Source organism: Amphiura filiformis, chromosome 13 (genome assembly GCF_039555335.1).
Source record: "Amphiura filiformis chromosome 13, Afil_fr2py, whole genome shotgun sequence".
NCBI lineage: Eukaryota > Metazoa > Echinodermata > Ophiuroidea > Amphilepidida > Amphiuridae > Amphiura > Amphiura filiformis.
This window is the reverse complement of record NC_092640.1, coordinates 39,869,976-39,889,367: the sequence shown is the minus strand read 5'-3', so window position 1 is coordinate 39,889,367 and position 19,392 is coordinate 39,869,976. Positions and strand designations below refer to the sequence as shown.

Sequence of the window (19,392 nt, the reverse complement as noted above, 5' to 3'; positions counted from 1 at the left end):
AAGAAGAAAAGAAAAAAAGGGAAGAAAAGGGGAAGTGAGAAGAGAAAAGGGAAAGAAAGAGAGAAGAAGATTTATAGGCCTACTACTTTCATTGTGAAATTTGTACTCTGAAACACTAATATTTTCTAATATGCCAAAAACCAGGGGCTTCATGGCGTTCAGCCCCCTTGACCTCCGCCTGGGCTTTGCCCCTGGACCCCACCGACTCCACCCGTTTAACGCTTCGTGGCGAGCGAGCTTTCTCTCGAATATAAATACTAAAACGTTTGATCAGAAATTGGGAAATTGTTCAATCTTGCCACCCCCCGAAGGTCAAGTCTGCTTACGCCCCTGACCTGAATAGGAGTAAAAAAGATTTGCTTTTCGGGGCATTTACGACCTGTCTGTAACAGGCGCGGAGGTTGACCCATACCTTCTTGTAGGTTTCAACTGCAAAGCAAATCAAGAAATGAATGAGTAAATAGATAAATAAATAAATAAATAAATATATAAATAAATAAATAAATAAAAGATAAATAAATGAGTCAATAAATACATAAATAAATAAATAAATAAATAAATAAATATATATATATAAACATATAGGCCTATAAATAAATAAATAAATAAATAAATAAATAAATAAATAAATAAATAAATATATAAATATCATAAGATATGATTGAAACGACGACAAATATGACAGCCCTCACAAGTGTTATATATGAGACCACCCACGGTGACCCACCAAATATATATCTGTCGAGTTCAACAAAATTCAACTCCCACAAATATATTTCCGGTGAATACTTTTTTCATTGGCTGATATCCACTTGAGATCGGTATCATCAAAGTAGTATTGCTCTCATTTCATGATTCATTGAGCAATCAATTTTGGCATTTAATCGAAATACGCGTCAAAAGATAGAAAGTCTCGTTCCGAACTTGTGTAGGCCTACATTACATCTGATTCACAAATTATAGAAATAAACAAGAATTTATTTTAAAAGAACACGCAATGATAGGGTTTGGGTTGTTCTGCATAGTTTATGAAGAGATTCATTGCAAAGCGCTATATATCAATTCCTACATTATTACTTATTTTGCCCTCTTAATTATTAATTATAATTATGAATTTGACTGATAACAACGCATTACATCTTTATTCCGCCCAAAATAACAAAAATGGGTGAACCTCCATGGCAAACGCATTTTTATATCAATAACCAATGATTTACCACCCCGCACCCTCACACATCCTCTGCCAGGGGCAGATGCATATGGGGACCTTGAACTGGGGCCAAACATTATTTATGTAAAACCGGGTGGAGGCATAAATCTGAATTTGGAGTTAGACTTTTTTTCTGCATCAGTCGATTTAAATAGAGCTACGTTAATATGGAAACATTCACTTGTACATTTAAGTTATGTTTGTAAGCCTAAAATATCATATTATTTGCATAAAATATTACTTATCATATAAAAATGGGTACGCTTGTAGTGCACTAATAAGGGGGCACACCACTAAATCAATGCGCCATTTGTGTAACCCCAATGAGTTCCGGTAAAATACAGAAACTAATTGAGGTATTTTGGGCTGGTCTTTAGACTTATTAATTAGAGTGACGAATTATAGCTTAAATAAAAGTGGAAAGCCTATACATAAATTTGAGTCGCCAAAAAAGTCGCATCTTTATAATTATTGATATTGAGAAAATAGGTCCGCTTGAGGGTCTTGAGAGCATGTCAAAAACAGTGAGGGCGCTGTTCGCGGCCTCGTGGCGGAAAACGAGGCGGAAGCACCCCTATACATTGAAACATATGTTAAACTTTCATCGATTTACAATCGACTGGTCATCATAAAAAATTTAAAAAAACCAGCCTAAAAGGCCTCAAAATGAGCAAAGAAAACCGGTGTTTTTACATGTATTTCAATGGGAAGATTATTTAGTGGTGTGCGCCCAAAGCATTTTCTTTCAGTTCGTTATCAGCCATTTTGGAACTATCTAGGCGTATTTGACAACTGGGCAGGTTAAGGGATGGGGTATGAACGTTTGGACAGTAGGTCTATTTATTGTGGGAAATTAGAGCACATCAGACATATCGAATAGGATTCTGAATACGAAGAATGTCCTTCTGATATGAAATAATTTTGAATTTTTGAAATTCGCAATGAAATACACATTTTATGGGAAATGATTAAAAATTGAAATTTTTGATATTTAGCAGTACTCAAATGAAACTTAATAAATCTGATGATTGATACTTATAAGCCTAGTGTATGTAGGTGGGATGCAAAGCCGACAATCAATTGACAATTTTAACCTTTCGTATTGAAGATATGGATTTTTTCCCCAAAACACCAAAAAAAGTTAGGTCTTTTGGGAAAAAATCCATATCTTCAATATGAAAGGGCAAAATTTTCAATTGATCGTCGGCTTTTCCTCCCAGCTACATACACTTTAAGAAAATATCATTAGATTTATAATATTTACTTCGAGGACTGTTAGGCCCCTATATATCAATATGTGAAAAATATCAAATTTTAATAATTTGTCATAAAAATTGTATTATATCGTGAATTTCAAAAAATGAAAATTATTTGATATCAGAAAGACATTCTTCGTATTCATAATGTAATTCGATATGTCTGATGTGCTCTCATGTCCCCCAAAAATACTGTCGAAACGCTCAAAACGCTCAAAACGCTCATTCCAGATCCTTAAATTTTCATTGTGGATTTTTGAAATCATCGTTCGTCGAACGATATTCAGGTGACCTCGAGCTTTTCATATAAATCAATAGTATCTCGCTATCAGTTGCGCGATATTTAATCCGGTTCAACTCGGCGTGTCATCATATTTTATCCGATGCCGTATATATTTTGACGTCACAAAAAGTATTCGAAGCCGAATATTCGCCTTCGAATATGCACTATGAACCGACCCTTACTCTCACGTTGGAATCATCCGGTAAACTCATAATCCCAAAGGGATTATCATGTAAGAGATATGACAGCACCATGCTTGACTGCAAAAACAGAAACCTTACCAGTGTTCCACCGCTAAAAGACCACCGCATCAAGAGTTTAGATTTGAGTTATAATCAACTTGCAAATGTAAATGGGATGACTTTCAATCGTCTCACTTCACTTCATAATTTAGATTTGAGTCACAACAAGATACCCAATATCAGCAATGTTACATTTGCAGGACTGAACAACCTGCAAATTCTATATCTTGGATTTCAACACAATCTCACATTGCATGGAAGCCCATTTCGCGCAACGATATCATTGAAAAAGTTAGATATTGCAAAGAGTGGGTTGTCCATGTTACCGCCATCGGTATTAAGTGGATTACATGAGTTGGAAGAGCTTGATATATCCCGGAATCCAATAAATACTTTACCCGACTCTGTTTTTCAAGGTTTGACTAATTTGACTCGCTTGAATGCAAGCAATGGTGATATAAAATCGCTATCGGTTACTCCGTTTAAAGACCTTATCAGTCTGGAATATTTAGATCTATATGCCAGTCTTCTGGTATCAAGTTTACCAGAGACATTATTTGCGAATCTCATCAGTCTAGAATATTTAAATTTATTTCACAATGGTATAGCAAACTTATTACCACCGAAATGGTTTGAGAATCTCACCAGCCTAGTCATTTAACTCAGGTATCAAGTTTACCAGAGACATTATTTGTGAATCTCACCAGTCTAGAAGTTTTAGATCTATCATGGAATTTCATATCAAGCTTACCAGAGAAATTGTTTGAGAATCTGACACATCTAATGTATTTAGATATTTCCTATAATTCGCTATCATCTACTCCATGTAAAGCACTAAAGGGCCTCCGAATGGTATCAATACTATATATAACATACAATAAATTTGAATATGTCACTTGTTCTATCGCAAATTTGACTAGTCTTAAGGAGTTGCAAGCATCATTTGAGATAAGATACGGTGATTATACTGAATATTGGAATGGGACCAAATGGTCAGAACTAATCACAAAGCTACCAGCTTCAATATCTACTCTGAACCTGCACATAAGTGGCATGAATGTATTTCAACCTGTGATGGTTGGATCATTGAAATCATCTGTGACATTTTTGACAATTTCATACGTGTATTGCATTTCTGATTTTTATATAGCAGTTGAGAATGATGCATTGAGTATTTTTACATACTTGCAAAATTTGAGTATAATTAACAAATGCAGTGGTAAGAAAAAGTCCACACAATTATCCCAATATACCTTTCGAGGCTTATCGCACCTGAAGTCATTGGATCTCAGTGGTATTGGTCTAAATGAATGGCCTTCTTATGCTCTCGGAGAGATTGTAGACTCACTGGAATACTTGAATATAAGCAATAATAACATATCGAAAATTTCACATGATAGGCGGTATAGTGGTTCAGGATTGAAGTCACTGGATGCTTCAGGCAACCCAATTACACTTTTGGACCTTGGAATATTTCCAAATCTGATTAATGTGCATTTGAATAATATTAACATAGATGCGTTTTATATATACATAAACGCCTACAATTTGGCCCTCAAATCTATCCATATTTCAGCTGTAGATATTGCTAACGTTTACTATTGGCTATCGTTGCCATTATGTGCTTCATTCCTTACACTTGAGAAAATTACTTTCAGTAAACTTAAATTCAGTGAATCGGTGCCATTTGTATTCAGTAACTGTTCACTGGCACATCTCAAGTCAATTTCCATATCTAACTCAGAAGGAGTTAAGTTTATTTTTAGGGAAGATATGGACAAGTTTCCTCACCTAGAACAGCTAACATTAACAAACTGTAAATTGTCATCAATTGACCAATTTCTTCTGGAGAGCCATAGTCTACAATATTTCAATCTCAGCGGTGATGATATTAAAACCATTAATGGAAACAACTTTTCTTTGTTAGTAAATCTAAAATATTTGGATCTCAGTCACAATGCAATAGAATTCTTACCTGAAAATCAATTTCATCACTTGTCAAACCTCACCTACCTGAATTTGGCTGGAAACAAAATGGGCAGTTTGAGTGCATTGAAAGGTCTTAATGGGCTACAAACGCTCATTGTATATAGCAATGTATTGGCTACTCTACCTGCCTTCTTGTTGAAAAGGCCACACAACTTGGAGCATCTTGAATTGGGAGACAATTTGTTTTCTTGCACATGTGATATAAAACCGCTACAAGATTGGATACAGACAGATACAACCACATACATAGATCCACAACCTCCATACGTGTGCATGTTTCCTGCAAGCAGAAAGAAATTTTGCATCACAGACTTCAGTTTAGACTGCAGTTTGCATCTTGAATTCTATATTCCCACTAGCTTGTCAGGTCTGCTTGTAATTTGTTTAATAGTTGCTATCATTTATAAATATCGATGGCGTATACATTACAAATTCTGGGTTTTGTATTATCAAAGAAGATACCAGGGATATGTAGACAATGATGATGATGACGATATCATGAATAGTGATGAGGAGGATAATGTTGATATTCGGGAAGCACCAATCATGAGACGCCGATATCACGCTTATGTTGCCTACCACAAAGACAATGAAGCATGGATAAATGATCAACTCATTCCTAACATTGAAGATGGACCTGAACAATTCCGATTGTGCCTTAAAGAAAGAGGTGACATTCCAGCAGGGCATTATATTCTCAATGCAATATGTCACGGCATTAAGCAAAGCCGCAAAACGATTGCAGTTTTATCCGAAAATTTCATGGATGATGGATGGTGTCATTATCAGCTACATTTTGCACGAATGAGAATGGTAATGGACAATGCTGATGTACTTATTCTTGTACAGATTGGAGAAATTCCTGATCGTAAAAAGACGCTGTTGCTTCGTCAGTTGTTATGTTACAAGGAGGTTTTGAATTGGCCTGAAGATCCCATTGGACAAGAATTGTTCTGGAACCAGTTGAAGATGAAACTACGTAAACCAGTAGTAGTTGATCATAGATTTGAAATTTTGTGAACATTTTGTGAGAATACTAGTTTATTCCTATTGCACGCAGAGAATTATATTATTGTTTTCTCTGTATCTATTGTTTTCGAGATAAAGCGAGAATATTTATCTGTCGTTGCAGTCCAAAATCTACGAAAGCAACATATAATCTACCTTTTTTACGCGACAAGTATCTATTAACTGCAGTATACATAATAAAAACATATGTTGTGCGACCTTTTCTAAAAGTAGCTTATTCTTGGCAAAAGAAAGTCACCAGTCACATTCACTACAAACTTAATCATGACTGTATGAGAGCACTACAGAAGGAACCTTTACTTGGATTCCAGAATAGTACCACACACACCGACATCGCCCGGTTAATAATTACATTATACAACCAGAGACACTGAAATGAATACACGGGATCGATACACGTAAATGTGCTATGCACGATTGATATTCAGACGATAAATCTTTGGATACCGGTGTAGAAAATGATGAATATCTCCCGTAAATGATTTCGTTTAAAGAAACCAGATCTGGTTCCTTACACTTGAACATATATGTTCAACAGATATTATCGTCGTTAGTTAGCGTTTTGAGAAACTAGCGTGCGTCTTGAGCTGAAAAAGTGACCAAAATTCAGATTTTAAATAGCGCAGCGTAGACCCTCGTGGAGGTAGTCTCGGGCCAGACTGTATGTGGCTATCACGAACATACAGGATCGACGAGTGTCAGACCGACTGACACAAACTGGCTGTGTAGGAGACTATCGTAGAGGCAGTCTAAAGCAGATAACAATGGCGTATGTATGCTCGCTGACCGTACAGAGGTCAGTCACAGACTAATGTCATTAGCCTTAGTCGGATGTCCTTCAGCCCACTGTGCATTTAAAAACTATTAAACAGGTGGGAACACAATGGCCATGCGTGGCTGTGGATTCAACCTTCCATGGCATTTTCTGCCATGAAAATATCGGGGCGATGACACTGCCACACCTACCCCCTTCCAGTTCCCACTTTACGCCCTTTATATAGTAATAGAAACTGACTCCAACTGTGTGCCACAAATCAGTTTGCCCTACAAAGATATATCCACTGTCTCACCCTATTGCGTTTTTTCTCATATGATGATAGGTGGCGGAAGCACTGTCTCACCCTATTGCGTTTTTTCTCATATGATGATAGGTGGCGGAAGCACTGTCTCACCCTATTGCGTTTTTTCTCATATGATGATAGGTGGCGGAAGCACTGTCTCACCCTATTGCGTTTTTTCTCATATGATGATAGGTGGCGGAAGCACTGTCTCACCCTATTGCGTTTTTTTTTCTCATATGATGATAGGTGGCGGAAGCACTGTCTCACCCTATTGCGTTTTTTCTCATATGATGATAGGTGGCGGAAGCACTGTCTCACCCTATTGCGTTTTTTTCTCATATGATGATAGGTGGCGGAAGCACTGTCTCACCCTATTGCGTTTTTTCTCATATGATGATAGGTGGCGGAAGCACTGTCTCACCCTATTGCGTTTTTTCTCATATGATGATAGGTGGCGGAAGCACTGTCTCACCCTATTGCGTTTTTTCTCATATGATGATAGGTGGCGGAAGCACTGTCTCACCCTATTGCGCTTTTTCTCATATGATGATAGGTGGCAGATGCACTGTCTCACCCTATTGCGTTTTTTCTCATATGATGATAGGTGGCGGAAGCACTGTCTCACCCTATTGCGTTTTTTCTCATATGATGATAGGTGGCGGAAGCACTGTCTCACCCTATTGCGTTTTTTCTCATAAGATGATAGGTGGCGGAAGCAGGTGACGGGGGACACGTGCCTCTCTTAATTTTTCCTTGGGGACGCCCCTGTTTAAAATCCTAGGCCCTAATAGAAGAAAAATTAAGCAATACATTGCCCTGTGCATCTTCCCCGCATCCTCCTTTTAGCCTGAAAAAAGAAACCCGTGTTTTGGGCCAAAAAGGTGAGAATCAGACGTGCAATACATGTTTGGAAAAATATTTGATCGTAAAAAGACGCGGTTGCTTCGTCAGTTGTTATGTTACAAGGAAGTGTTGACGTATATATGTACATGATGTAGGACTGAACAAGATGATTGACAGTGACAGTGAACTTTGTACAGTATTGAGAACGAATTTCCTGGGGAAAAGTGTAACCAAACATATAGTTCTTTCTGTATCAGATTTGTTTCCATTTCACATACGTTCTGTATTACTTTTCGTTCATTCCATTTTTAAAGCAGCGCTGATCATTTTATATTTACTTTAACATTGTTATTTTTTTTTTTTAAATAAATAGAGGAAAGTTATGTTATTCTACTCAAACAATGGATTAAGTGAAAGTAACTAGGCATATTAGCCCTATTGTTTTGTGGGGTTTGTGTGTGTGGGGGGTGGTGGAGTGGGGGAAGCTGGTTCTTGATGCCGGAGGTTTTGGATTTTAATAAGTGTCCCATGTTTTTATATCAAAGTACGTGACTAGCTGCAGAAATGTGTCAGATGTATTACCATTACAATGTATTTACCATAGTCCAAGGGAGAGTATGAAGCTGCTGTTTTTTAGAGAATAAACATCAATTGACCAATTTCTTCTGGAGAGCCATAGTCTACAATATTTAAATCTCAGCGGTAATGATATTAAAACCATTAGTGGAAACAACTTTTCTTTGTTAGTAAATCTAAAATATTTGGATCTCAGTCACAATGCAATAGAATTCTTACCTGAAAATCAATTTCATCACTTGTCAAACCTCACCTACCTGAATTTGGCTGGAAACAAAATGGGCAGTTTGAGTGCATTGAAAGGTCTTAATGGGCTACAAACGCTCATTGTATATAGCAATGTATTGGCTACTCTACCTGCCTTCTTGTTGAAAAGGCCACACAACTTGGAGCATCTTGAATTGGGAGACAATTTGTTTTCTTGCACATGTGATATAAAACCGCTGCAAGATTGGATACAGACAGATACAACCACATACATAGATCCACAACCTCCATACGTGTGCATGTTTCCTGCAAGCAGAAAGAAATTTTGCATCACAGACTTCAGTTTAGACTGCAGTTTGCATCTTGAATTCTATATTCCCACTAGCTTGTCAGGTCTGCTTGTAATTTGTTTAATAGTTGCTATCATTTATAAATATCGATGGCGTATACATTACAAATTCTGGGTTTTGTATTATCAAAGAAGATACCAGGGATATGTAGACAATGATGATGATGACGATATCATGAATAGTGATGAGGAGGATAATGTTGATATTCGGGAAGCACCAATCATGAGACGCCGATATCACGCTTATGTTGCCTACCACAAAGACAATGAAGCATGGATAAATGATCAACTCATTCCTAACATTGAAGATGGACCTGAACAATTCCGATTGTGCCTTAAAGAAAGAGGTGACATTCCAGCAGGGCATTATATTCTCAATGCAATATGTCACGGCATTAAGCAAAGCCGCAAAACGATTGCAGTTTTATCCGAAAATTTCATGGATGATGGATGGTGTCATTATCAGCTACATTTTGCACGAATGAGAATGGTAATGGACAATGCTGATGTACTTATTCTTGTACAGATTGGAGAAATTCCTGATCGTAAAAAGACGCTGTTGCTTCGTCAGTTGTTATGTTACAAGGAGGTTTTGAATTGGCCTGAAGATCCCATTGGACAAGAATTGTTCTGGAACCAGTTGAAGATGAAACTACGTAAACCAGTAGTAGTTGATCATCATAGATTTGAAATTTTGTGAACATTTTGTGAGAATACTAGTTTATTCCTATTGCACGCAGAGAATTATATTATTGTTTTCTCTGTATCTATTGTTTTCGAGATAAAGCGAGAATATTTATCTGTCGTTGCAGTCCAAAATCTACGAAAGCAACATATAATCTACCTTTTTTACGCGACAAGTATCTATTAACTGCAGTATACATAATAAAAACATATGTTGTGCGACCTTTTCTAAAAGTAGCTTATTCTTGGCAAAAGAAAGTCACCAGTCACATTCACTACAAACTTAATCATGACTGTATGAGAGCACTACAGAAGGAACCTTTACTTGGATTCCAGAATAGTACCACACACACCGACATCGCCCGGTTAATAATTACATTATACAACCAGAGACACTGAAATGAATACACGGGATCGATACACGTAAATGTGCTATGCACGATTGATATTCAGACGATAAATCTTTGGATACCGGTGTAGAAAATGATGAATATCTCCCGTAAATGATTTCGTTTAAAGAAACCAGACCTGGTTCCTTACACTTGAACATATATGTTCAACAGATATTATCGTCGTTAGTTAGCGTTTTGAGAAACTAGCGTGCGTCTTGAGCTGAAAAAGTGACCAAAATTCAGATTTTAAATAGCGCAGCGTAGACCCTCGTGGAGGTAGTCTCGGGCCAGACTGTATGTGGCTATCACGAACATACAGGATCGACGAGTGTCAGACCGACTGACACAAACTGGCTGTGTAGGAGACTATCGTAGAGGCAGTCTAAAGCAGATAACAATGGCGTATGTATGCTCGCTGACCGTACAGAGGTCAGTCACAGACTAATGTCATTAGCCTTAGTCGGATGTCCTTCAGCCCACTGTGCATTTAAAAACTATTAAACAGGTGGGAACACAATGGCCATGCGTGGCTGTGGATTCAACCTTCCATGGCATTTTCTGCCATGAAAATATCAGGGCGATGACACTGCCACACCTACCCCTTCCAGTTCCCACTTTACGCCCTTTATATAGTAATAGAAACTGACTCAACTGTGTGCCACAAATCAGTTTGCCCTACAAAGATATATCCACTGTCTCACCCTATTGCGTTTTTTTTCTCATATGATGATAGGTGGCGGAAGCACTGTCTCACCCTATTGCGTTTTTTCTCATATGATGATAGGTGGCGGAAGCACTGTCTCACCCTATTGCGTTTTTTCTCATATGATGATAGGTGGCGGAAGCACTGTCTCACCCTATTGCGTTTTTTCTCATATGATGATAGGTGGCGGAAGCACTGTCTCACCCTATTGCGTTTTTTTTTTCTCATATGATGATAGGTGGCGGAAGCACTGTCTCACCCTATTGCGTTTTTTTCTCATATGATGATAGGTGGCGGAAGCACTGTCTCACCCTATTGCGTTTTTTCTCATATGATGATAGGTGGCGGAAGCACTGTCTCACCCTATTGCGTTTTTTCTCATATGATGATAGGTGGCGGAAGCACTGTCTCACCCTATTGCGTTTTTTTCTCATATGATGATAGGTGGCGGAAGCACTGTCTCACCCTATTGCGTTTTTTTTTCTCATATGATGATAGGTGGCGGAAGCACTGTCTCACCCTATTGCGTTTTTTCTCATATGATGATAGGTGGCGGAAGCACTGTCTCACCCTATTGCGTTTTTTCTCATATGATGATAGGTGGCGGAAGCACTGTCTCACCCTATTGCGTTTTTTCTCATAAGATGATAGGTGGCGGAAGCAGGTGACGGGGGACACGTGCCTCTCTTAATTTTTCCTTGGGGACGCCCCTGTTTAAAATCCTAGGCCCTAATAGAAGAAAAATTAAGCAATACATTGCCCTGTGCATCTTCCCCGCATCCTCCTTTTAGCCTGAAAAAAGAAACCCGTGTTTTGGGCCAAAAAGGTGAGAATCAGACGTGCAATACATGTTTGGAAAAATATTTGATCGTAAAAAGACGCGGTTGCTTCGTCAGTTGTTATGTTACAAGGAAGTGTTGACGTATATATGTACATGATGTAGGACTGAACAAGATGATTGACAGTGACAGTGAACTTTGTACAGTATTGAGAACGAATTTCCTGGGGAAAAAGTGTAACCAAACATATAGTACTTTCTGTATCAGATTTGTTTCATTTTCAAATACATTCTGTATCACTTTTCGTTCATTCCATTTTTAAAGCAGCGCTGATCATTTTATATTTACTTTAACATTGTTTTTTTTTTTTTTAAATAAATAGAGGAAAGTTATGTTATTCTACTCAAACAATGGATTAAGTGAAAGTAACTAGGCATATTAGCCCTATTGTTTTGGGGGTTGTGTGTGTGTGGGGGGTGGTGGAGTGGGGAAGCTGGTTCTTGATGCCGGAGGTTTTGGATTTTAATAAGTGTCCCATGTTTTTATATCAAAGTACGTGACTAGCTGCAGAAATGTGTCAGATGTATTACCATTACAATGTATTTACCATAGTCCAAGGGAGAGTATGAAGCTGCTGTTTTTTAGAGAATAAACGATATGAATTTTAAGTTTTACTATCCCCTATCGGGTAATAGGATAAGCAGGTTATCTACCAGTATCTACTACGAAGAGGGTGGGCGATGAGATGAGTATGTTTGGCGGGCAAATGCAATCCGAACATTTTTCGAGTGGTTACCTCTTTCGAAATCCTGAGTCCGCCTCTGAGTTCTCAACAACCAGCAAATCACAGTTGCGAGTACAGTGTGAATATAATGTGATTTTATTATTTTGTAAATTAAATCTAATACTGGCACTAAAATTTGCGTCCGAAACCATCGGTCTTCATCAGGCATCTGATTGATGATGCTGTGACGTCAGACGGCGAAGAGTGTCTCATGCGTGTGACAGCTGGACCGCATTTCTTGGTAATAGCGGGCTCCTCCGCTTATCCTATATTACCCGATAAAAACCTAAAATTCATATCGTGTATTCTCTAAAAAAAACCAGCAGCTTCATACTCACCCTTGGTCTATGGTAAGAGAGCGGGAGCACGGTGGCCGAGCGGAACGGACTCCGACTCATAATCTGAAGGTTGCGGGTTCGAGTATCGGCGACGCCATCATGTTGTGCCCTTGAGTAAGGCACTTTATCTCGATTACTCCACTCCACCCAGGTGTATAAATGGGTACCGGCATTCTTAAATGCTGGGAAGGTATTAGTCTCGCTGTGGAGGGGAGGAGGTGAAGCGATCCCCATATAGCAATATTACATGGAGGAGTCTGGCCCAATCGCCAATGAAAGAGAGATGGGCAATCCGATCACTGTTTATACAGGATCGTCTCCTTTACCGCTCTCTTTCATGTGGATTCCATGACTCCTGCTGGCCTTTTTTTTAATTGAAGGGGAACGACAGGCAGTGGCGTAACTAGGGTTGGTAGCGCCCGGAGCAAGAAACAAAATTGGCGCCCCTACCCCCACCCCACCCAAGAATATCTTAGACGCGGGCAGTGGCGTAGCTCAGGGGCTAAGGATACATAATGCCCCCCCATTTTTGAAACAATTGCGCGAGGAGCGAGCGAAAATTTTGACTTTCATCTCTTGGAGGGGCGCAGAATCGATGCTGAATACGCGGAGTGCATAAATATTGTATAATTGCACACTCGCGCAGTTTCGTGTACTATGCGGGATGCGCTGTGCATAGGCCTACTCGTCTGCATGATTGATTCATTTTTCTTGAAGGTGGTGCATTTATATTGGTCAAGTTTCCTGACATTTTTAGTATTTTGTTTGTTATTTGCAGAAATTCTTTTTCGTGTATGAAATAGGTTAATGTTGATGCTCGAGTGATTTGACACATCAATCTGCTTGCACTGAATGTTGACAATTGCCCCGCAGGGAAGGGCATTGCGCCAAAATCTCATTGCGTGTGAATGATTGAATCCACCGTCTGTCTCAACCCATTAACTATTTTTTTTAAATCAGCTCATCAGCATGAAAGACATCAGTGGTAAGATTACGTAATAAGTGATGTAGTTATAGTCATTAGAATAAAGTCAGACAAGTAATTTCGGCAGTTAATTTGTTTCATTTTTCTCAAAAGCAGTAATTGACCGATTTTGGCCTAAAACAGCTCTTCGTTATGAGAGACACCTGTGGTTAAATTGCCTATTTATCACAATGCTCACTCTAAGTGGTGTAGCTAGTAAAGATGACCTAGGCAATTATTTTATGATAATGACGAAATGTAGCACCTTGGTCTGGGGCGCGACATTTTAAAAATGAATTTAGAAGAGCAGCAACGACACAACTTGCATTACATTGCCGATGTTAAATCTACATCATATGCAAAATTTGAGGAAAATTAAACGAGTCAATTATATTTTAGGGCCATTTTTCTATAACTGGTCTTTACATGTAGCCCTATGGAGAGAGTGCCCGTTGAGGGCGCTATAACCCCCATTTTAGGAACAAAAATGTGATTAAAAAAAACTGACCCGTGCTAATTTTCTAAAATTTTCAGAGTATGTAGTATGAACATGTAGAAAGTTAGTTTTCCTACCTGCTCTTCTCCGAACAAATAAAAAGCCCTATACCTCAATGATAATGAAACCTAGGTGTTTCTACCTTAAAGTTCCTTAATATACATTATGTACGATATGCCATAACACAATGATTGACGGTGAACTTATACAGATATTAACTTTCTTGCCAATCTCACCAAACGCATTACTTTCGACTTAAATTTTGTTTCATTCAAAGTTGCTTTCCATTCCTACACAGTTTGAACACTTTCTATTTATTGTGCATTTGTTGGTTTATAGTGTCCACCGATCATCACTAATAGCTACTAATAATATCGTGGTAAATTCATTTGAACAAAGCTATGTAAAGAGACAAGTCATACTTTTTACTTTTTACTTTTGATTTTTTATTTGCTGAGAGCAAACATGGTAAATGAGTCAACTATGACGTCCTTCTTGAACTTGACGGTATTACTTGTTTTCGTTGTGGCAACATCATCCAGTAACTTCGCCTACTCAAAGGGCTTACCATGTAAGGTATACAACAGCACTGAGTTAGACTGTAGCAATAGGAATCTTACAGACATTCCGCAACTAAAATATCTCAATGTCAATAGTTTAAATTTGAGTTATAATCAACTTGAAACTGATAATGGGAAGAGTTTCATCCATTTAAATTCGCTTCAGAGTTTAGATTTGAGTTATAATAAACTTGAAACTGTCAATGGTAAGAGTTTCATCCATCTAACTTCACTTCGGACTTTAGATTTGAGTTCTAATCAACTTAATGAGGTGAGTTTCAGTCATCTCACCTCACTCAAGGAATTGGATTTGAGTCACAACGATATACGCAATATCAGCAATGATACATTTAAAAGACTTCGCAGTCTTGAAACTCTAGATCTAAGCAATCAAAATCAACTAACATTGCATGGAAGTCCATTTCTCACTACATCATTGCAAAAACTAGACATTGCTGACAGCGGTTTGTCGATTCTACGATCATCAGTATTTAGTGGATTACATGACTTGAAAGACCTTAATATATCTGGAAATCCAATAAAAATATTCAATGGTTCTTCATTCCAAGGTTTGACTAATCTGACTCACTTGAATGTATCGTGGTGTGCAACTACTGGAAGTATATCACTACCAGCTGATCTGTTCAAAGACCTCATCAGTCTGGAATATTTAGATTTATCCGCCAATAACATAGATTTACCAGAGACATTGTTTGCCAATCTCATCCGTCTGGAATATTTAGACCTTTCCTTCAATTGGGACATAACTTACTTACCAGAGAATTTGTTTGCAAACCTTACCAGTCTGAAATATTTATATCTATTCTACACTTGGAGCGTAACAAGTTTACCAGAGAAATTGTTTGTAAATCTTCAAAGTCTAGAATGTTTAGATTTATCATTTAATTTCATGATATCAAGCTTTCCTGGCATGTTGTTTGTTAATCTTACCCATCTAACATATTTAGACATATCTATTAACGCTCTATCCTCTACTCCATGCAAAGCAATAGACGGCCTCCGAATGGTATCAACACTAAATATGATTGGCAATGGATTTGATTATGTTACTTGTTCTCTAGAGAATATGACTAGTCTTAAGGTGTTAGAAGCATCATTTCATATAGGACATGATGATTATACTGAATATTGGAATGCAACAAAATGGTCAGAACTGATCACAAAGCTACCAGCTTCGCTATCTACTCTGAACCTGCACATACGAAGTAAAAGCGGCTTTCAACCTGTAATGGCTGAATCATTGAACTCATCTGTTTCTTTGTTGACAACTTTAAACATGTATTGCACTGTCTGATTCTCATCTAGTCATTACGGATGATGCATTTAGAATTTTCCCATATCTGACCAATCTGAGTATAGTCAACAGATGTGATTCTTGTACAAAGTCCGCATATCTATCCCGAGATGCTTTTCAAGGTTTATCACACCTTAAGTCACTGAGTCTTGTTGAAATTGGTCTCAGAGAATATCCTTCTCTAGCACTGGCATATTGCTTGACGACTCGCTGGAGCACTTAGATTTCAGCAATAATAACACACTGGATATATTATTGTTTAATGATTGCTATACTGATACAACACCCATAGTGGGTAGGAGAACATGAAAACTAATATGAGATACTGTATTATGATCACATATTAAGTATCATGTGAGAGTATACTCTTGTACTCCAGAAGACAGGATCACATATTAAATGTGCGACACTATGGAATATAAAAAGCAGGATATGGGTATGTTAAAAATTGAAATGAGGTATGGGGCTGGCTGGGGTGGCTACGGGCGTTATCTCAAGGACAATATTGTTCAAGGTTGCGCCGCAGGCTTACAAAGAGACAATATTGTTCAAGGTTGCGCCGCAGGCTTACAAAGAAACAATAGCAATCAAGCTTAAACTTTAAATTAGCACCCGATAGAGGGCAGGGCCTGAAGAATGAGGGAAATTATGGGGTTATCTCAAGGACAATATTGTTCAAGGTTGCGCCGCAGGCTTTACAAAAGACAATATTGTTCAAGGTTGCGCCGCAGGCTTACAAAGAAACAATAGCAATCAAGCTTAAACTTTAAATTAGCACCCGATAGAGGGCAGGGCCTGAAGAATGAGGGAAATTATGGGGTAAATATTTAACGGAATAAACTGCATGATCATATTATTTAGATTTATTCCGTTAAAAATCTTATTTTAACTTATCAAATTACTAGTTTTTATATTCTATGGTGTCAAATATTTAATATGTGATCCTGTCTTCTGGAGTACAAGAGTATACTCTCACATGATACTTAATATATGATCCTAATACAGTATCTCATATTAGTTTTCATGTTCTCCTACCCACTATGGGTGGATACAACTTGTTATGCATTGAAATCCATAGAGTCCTCGTGTAACCCCATCGACCGATTGCTTTTTGGAAATGCTGATTATCTGACGAACGTGCATTTGTCTGATATCACCTCAAATAGTATTGAGATAGACTTTCGGAGCACCAGAATTATTTTGCCCCTGAAGACATCTATTTACATTTCAGCCGATCACGTTATTGGTATTGTAATTGATTCTTCTTTATTACCTTTTACATTCTGTTCCTTTTCCCCTGTAGTTCAGAAAATAACCTTCAGCAAACTGAAATTCACTGGATATATGTCATTTTGGGGTAACTGGTCACATCTCAAATCACTATCCATATCTGACTCTGAAGGAGTCAATGATATTTTTAGAGAAGATATGGACAATTTTTCTCGCCTAGAAAAGCTATCATTAACAAACTGCAAATTAACTTCAATTAAAAACATTCTTCTTGAGAGCCATAGTCTACAATATCTAAATTTGGGAAGGAATAACATTGAGACTATCAAAAGAAATGACTTTTCTTCACTAGTTAACCTCAAGTACCTGGATCTCAGTCATAATAAAATAGACAATTTGAATTCCTTGAAAGGTCTCTATGGGCTGCAAATACTCATTGTATCTAGCAATGTACTAACTACCTTACCTGCCTTTCTGATGCAACACCCATACAATTTACAGCGTGTTGAGTTCGAAGGTAACTTGTTTTCTTGCACATGTGATATAAAACCCTTACAAGATTGGATAGTGACCGATACGAAAACGTATATAGACCCACAGCATCCTTATAGGTGCAAGTCTCCGGCAATCAGAGAGAATCTTGGTATCACAGAATTTAGTTTAGACTGCAGTCTGCATCTTGAAGTCTACATTGTTCCGAGCATTTCAAGTCTGCTTCTTATTTGTTTAATAGTATTTATCATTTATAAATATAGATGGAGCATACACTACAAATTATGGATTTTATTTTATCAGAGAAGATATCAGAGATATGCAGACAATGATAATGATGATGATATCATAAATGATGAGGAGGAGCATAATGTTGATGCCCGGGAAGCACCAATCATGAGACGTCGATATCATGCATATGTTGCCTACCACAGAGACAATGAAGCATGGATAAATGATCAACTCATTCCAAACATTGAAGATGGACCGGAAGATTTCAGATTGTGCCTTAAAGAAAGAGGTGACATTCCAGCAGGGCATTATATTCTCAATGCCATATGTCACGGTATTAAACAAAGCCGCAAAACTATTGCAGTTTTATCAGAAAACTTCATGGATGATGGATGGTGTCATTATCAGCTACATTTTGCACGAATGAGAATGGTAATGGACAATGTTGATGTAATCATTCTTGTACAGATTGGAGAAATTCCTGATCGTAAAAAGACGCTGTTGCTTCGCCAGTTGTTATGTCATAAAGAAGTGTTGAAGTGGCCTGAAGATCCCATTGGGCAACAGTTGTTCTGGAATCAGTTGAAGATGAAACTACGTAAACCAGCAGGAGTTGACCGTAGATTTGAAATATTTTGAAAAATTCGTAATTATAAGGAGCATTCTAATTCATTTCTACGCACCAGCATAACCACTGATAACTAGGAATGAGAATTCTTTCAAAGCGATGAGAATTGGACTATGAGAATTAAACGTCTTCATTTTTGCAGGGTATGTTAGTTTACTAAAGTACATAACAATCGAGTAAAAAAAGAATTTTGAAAAATAATGAGGGCGTCCTCATCAGCAAATATTATAATATAGCTTTAAATGCATGATTATTGCTTCTCCCCCCTCACTATGATACTCATAGGCGACGGAAGCAGGGGACGGGGGACACGTTCCTCTAAATGTTTCCTTGGGGGAAACCCCTTCCCAAAAATCCTAATGGAAGAAACATTGAGCAATAATTGTTATGTGCATCCTCCTTTTTAGCCTGTGTTTTGGGCCAAAGTAGGTCAACAAAATTATCAAATACCAAACTTCACCTTCATTTGTGGCTAAATTCTTAAAATTTACACATTTTCTTTTCCAAATATCCAAGTCAAACTAGCACAAAATACGCTCGGTTCCCCTTTTTAATGCTTCCGCCGCCACTGCCTCCCGATCCCCTGTAGCGATTACATACATGTATGACTGAACAAGATGATTGACAGTGACAGTGAACTTTGTACAGTATTGGGAATGAGTTTCCATGAAAAAAGTGTAACCACGCATATAATACTGTATCAATTTTGTTTCATTCTTTTTTTAAAGCAGCAGTAAACAAAACCGTGTTT

The 19,392-nt window shown here is 37.9% G+C and overlaps 3 protein-coding genes across 3 annotated transcripts; all 3 read left to right on the top strand.

Annotated features, from left to right (window-relative positions):
- The first annotated feature begins 3,664 nt into the window (after nt 1–3,664).
- Nucleotides 3,665–7,106, top strand: LOC140168335 (toll-like receptor 1). The gene has a single exon (XM_072191705.1). It carries the CDS (start codon nt 3,775–3,777, stop codon nt 5,998–6,000), a length of 2,226 nt encoding a protein of 741 aa, XP_072047806.1. The 5' UTR covers nt 3,665–3,774; the 3' UTR covers nt 6,001–7,106.
- Nucleotides 7,107–8,767: 1,661 nt separating this feature from the next.
- Nucleotides 8,768–9,745, top strand: LOC140167653 (toll-like receptor 2). The gene has a single exon (XM_072190950.1). It carries the CDS (start codon nt 8,768–8,770, stop codon nt 9,743–9,745), a length of 978 nt encoding a protein of 325 aa, XP_072047051.1.
- Nucleotides 9,746–18,178: 8,433 nt separating this feature from the next.
- On the top strand, nt 18,179–18,652 carry LOC140167652 (toll-like receptor 2 type-2). The gene has a single exon (XM_072190949.1). The coding sequence runs from the start codon at nt 18,179–18,181 to the stop codon at nt 18,650–18,652; it is 474 nt and encodes a 157-aa protein (XP_072047050.1).
- Nucleotides 18,653–19,392: the final 740 nt, after the last annotated feature.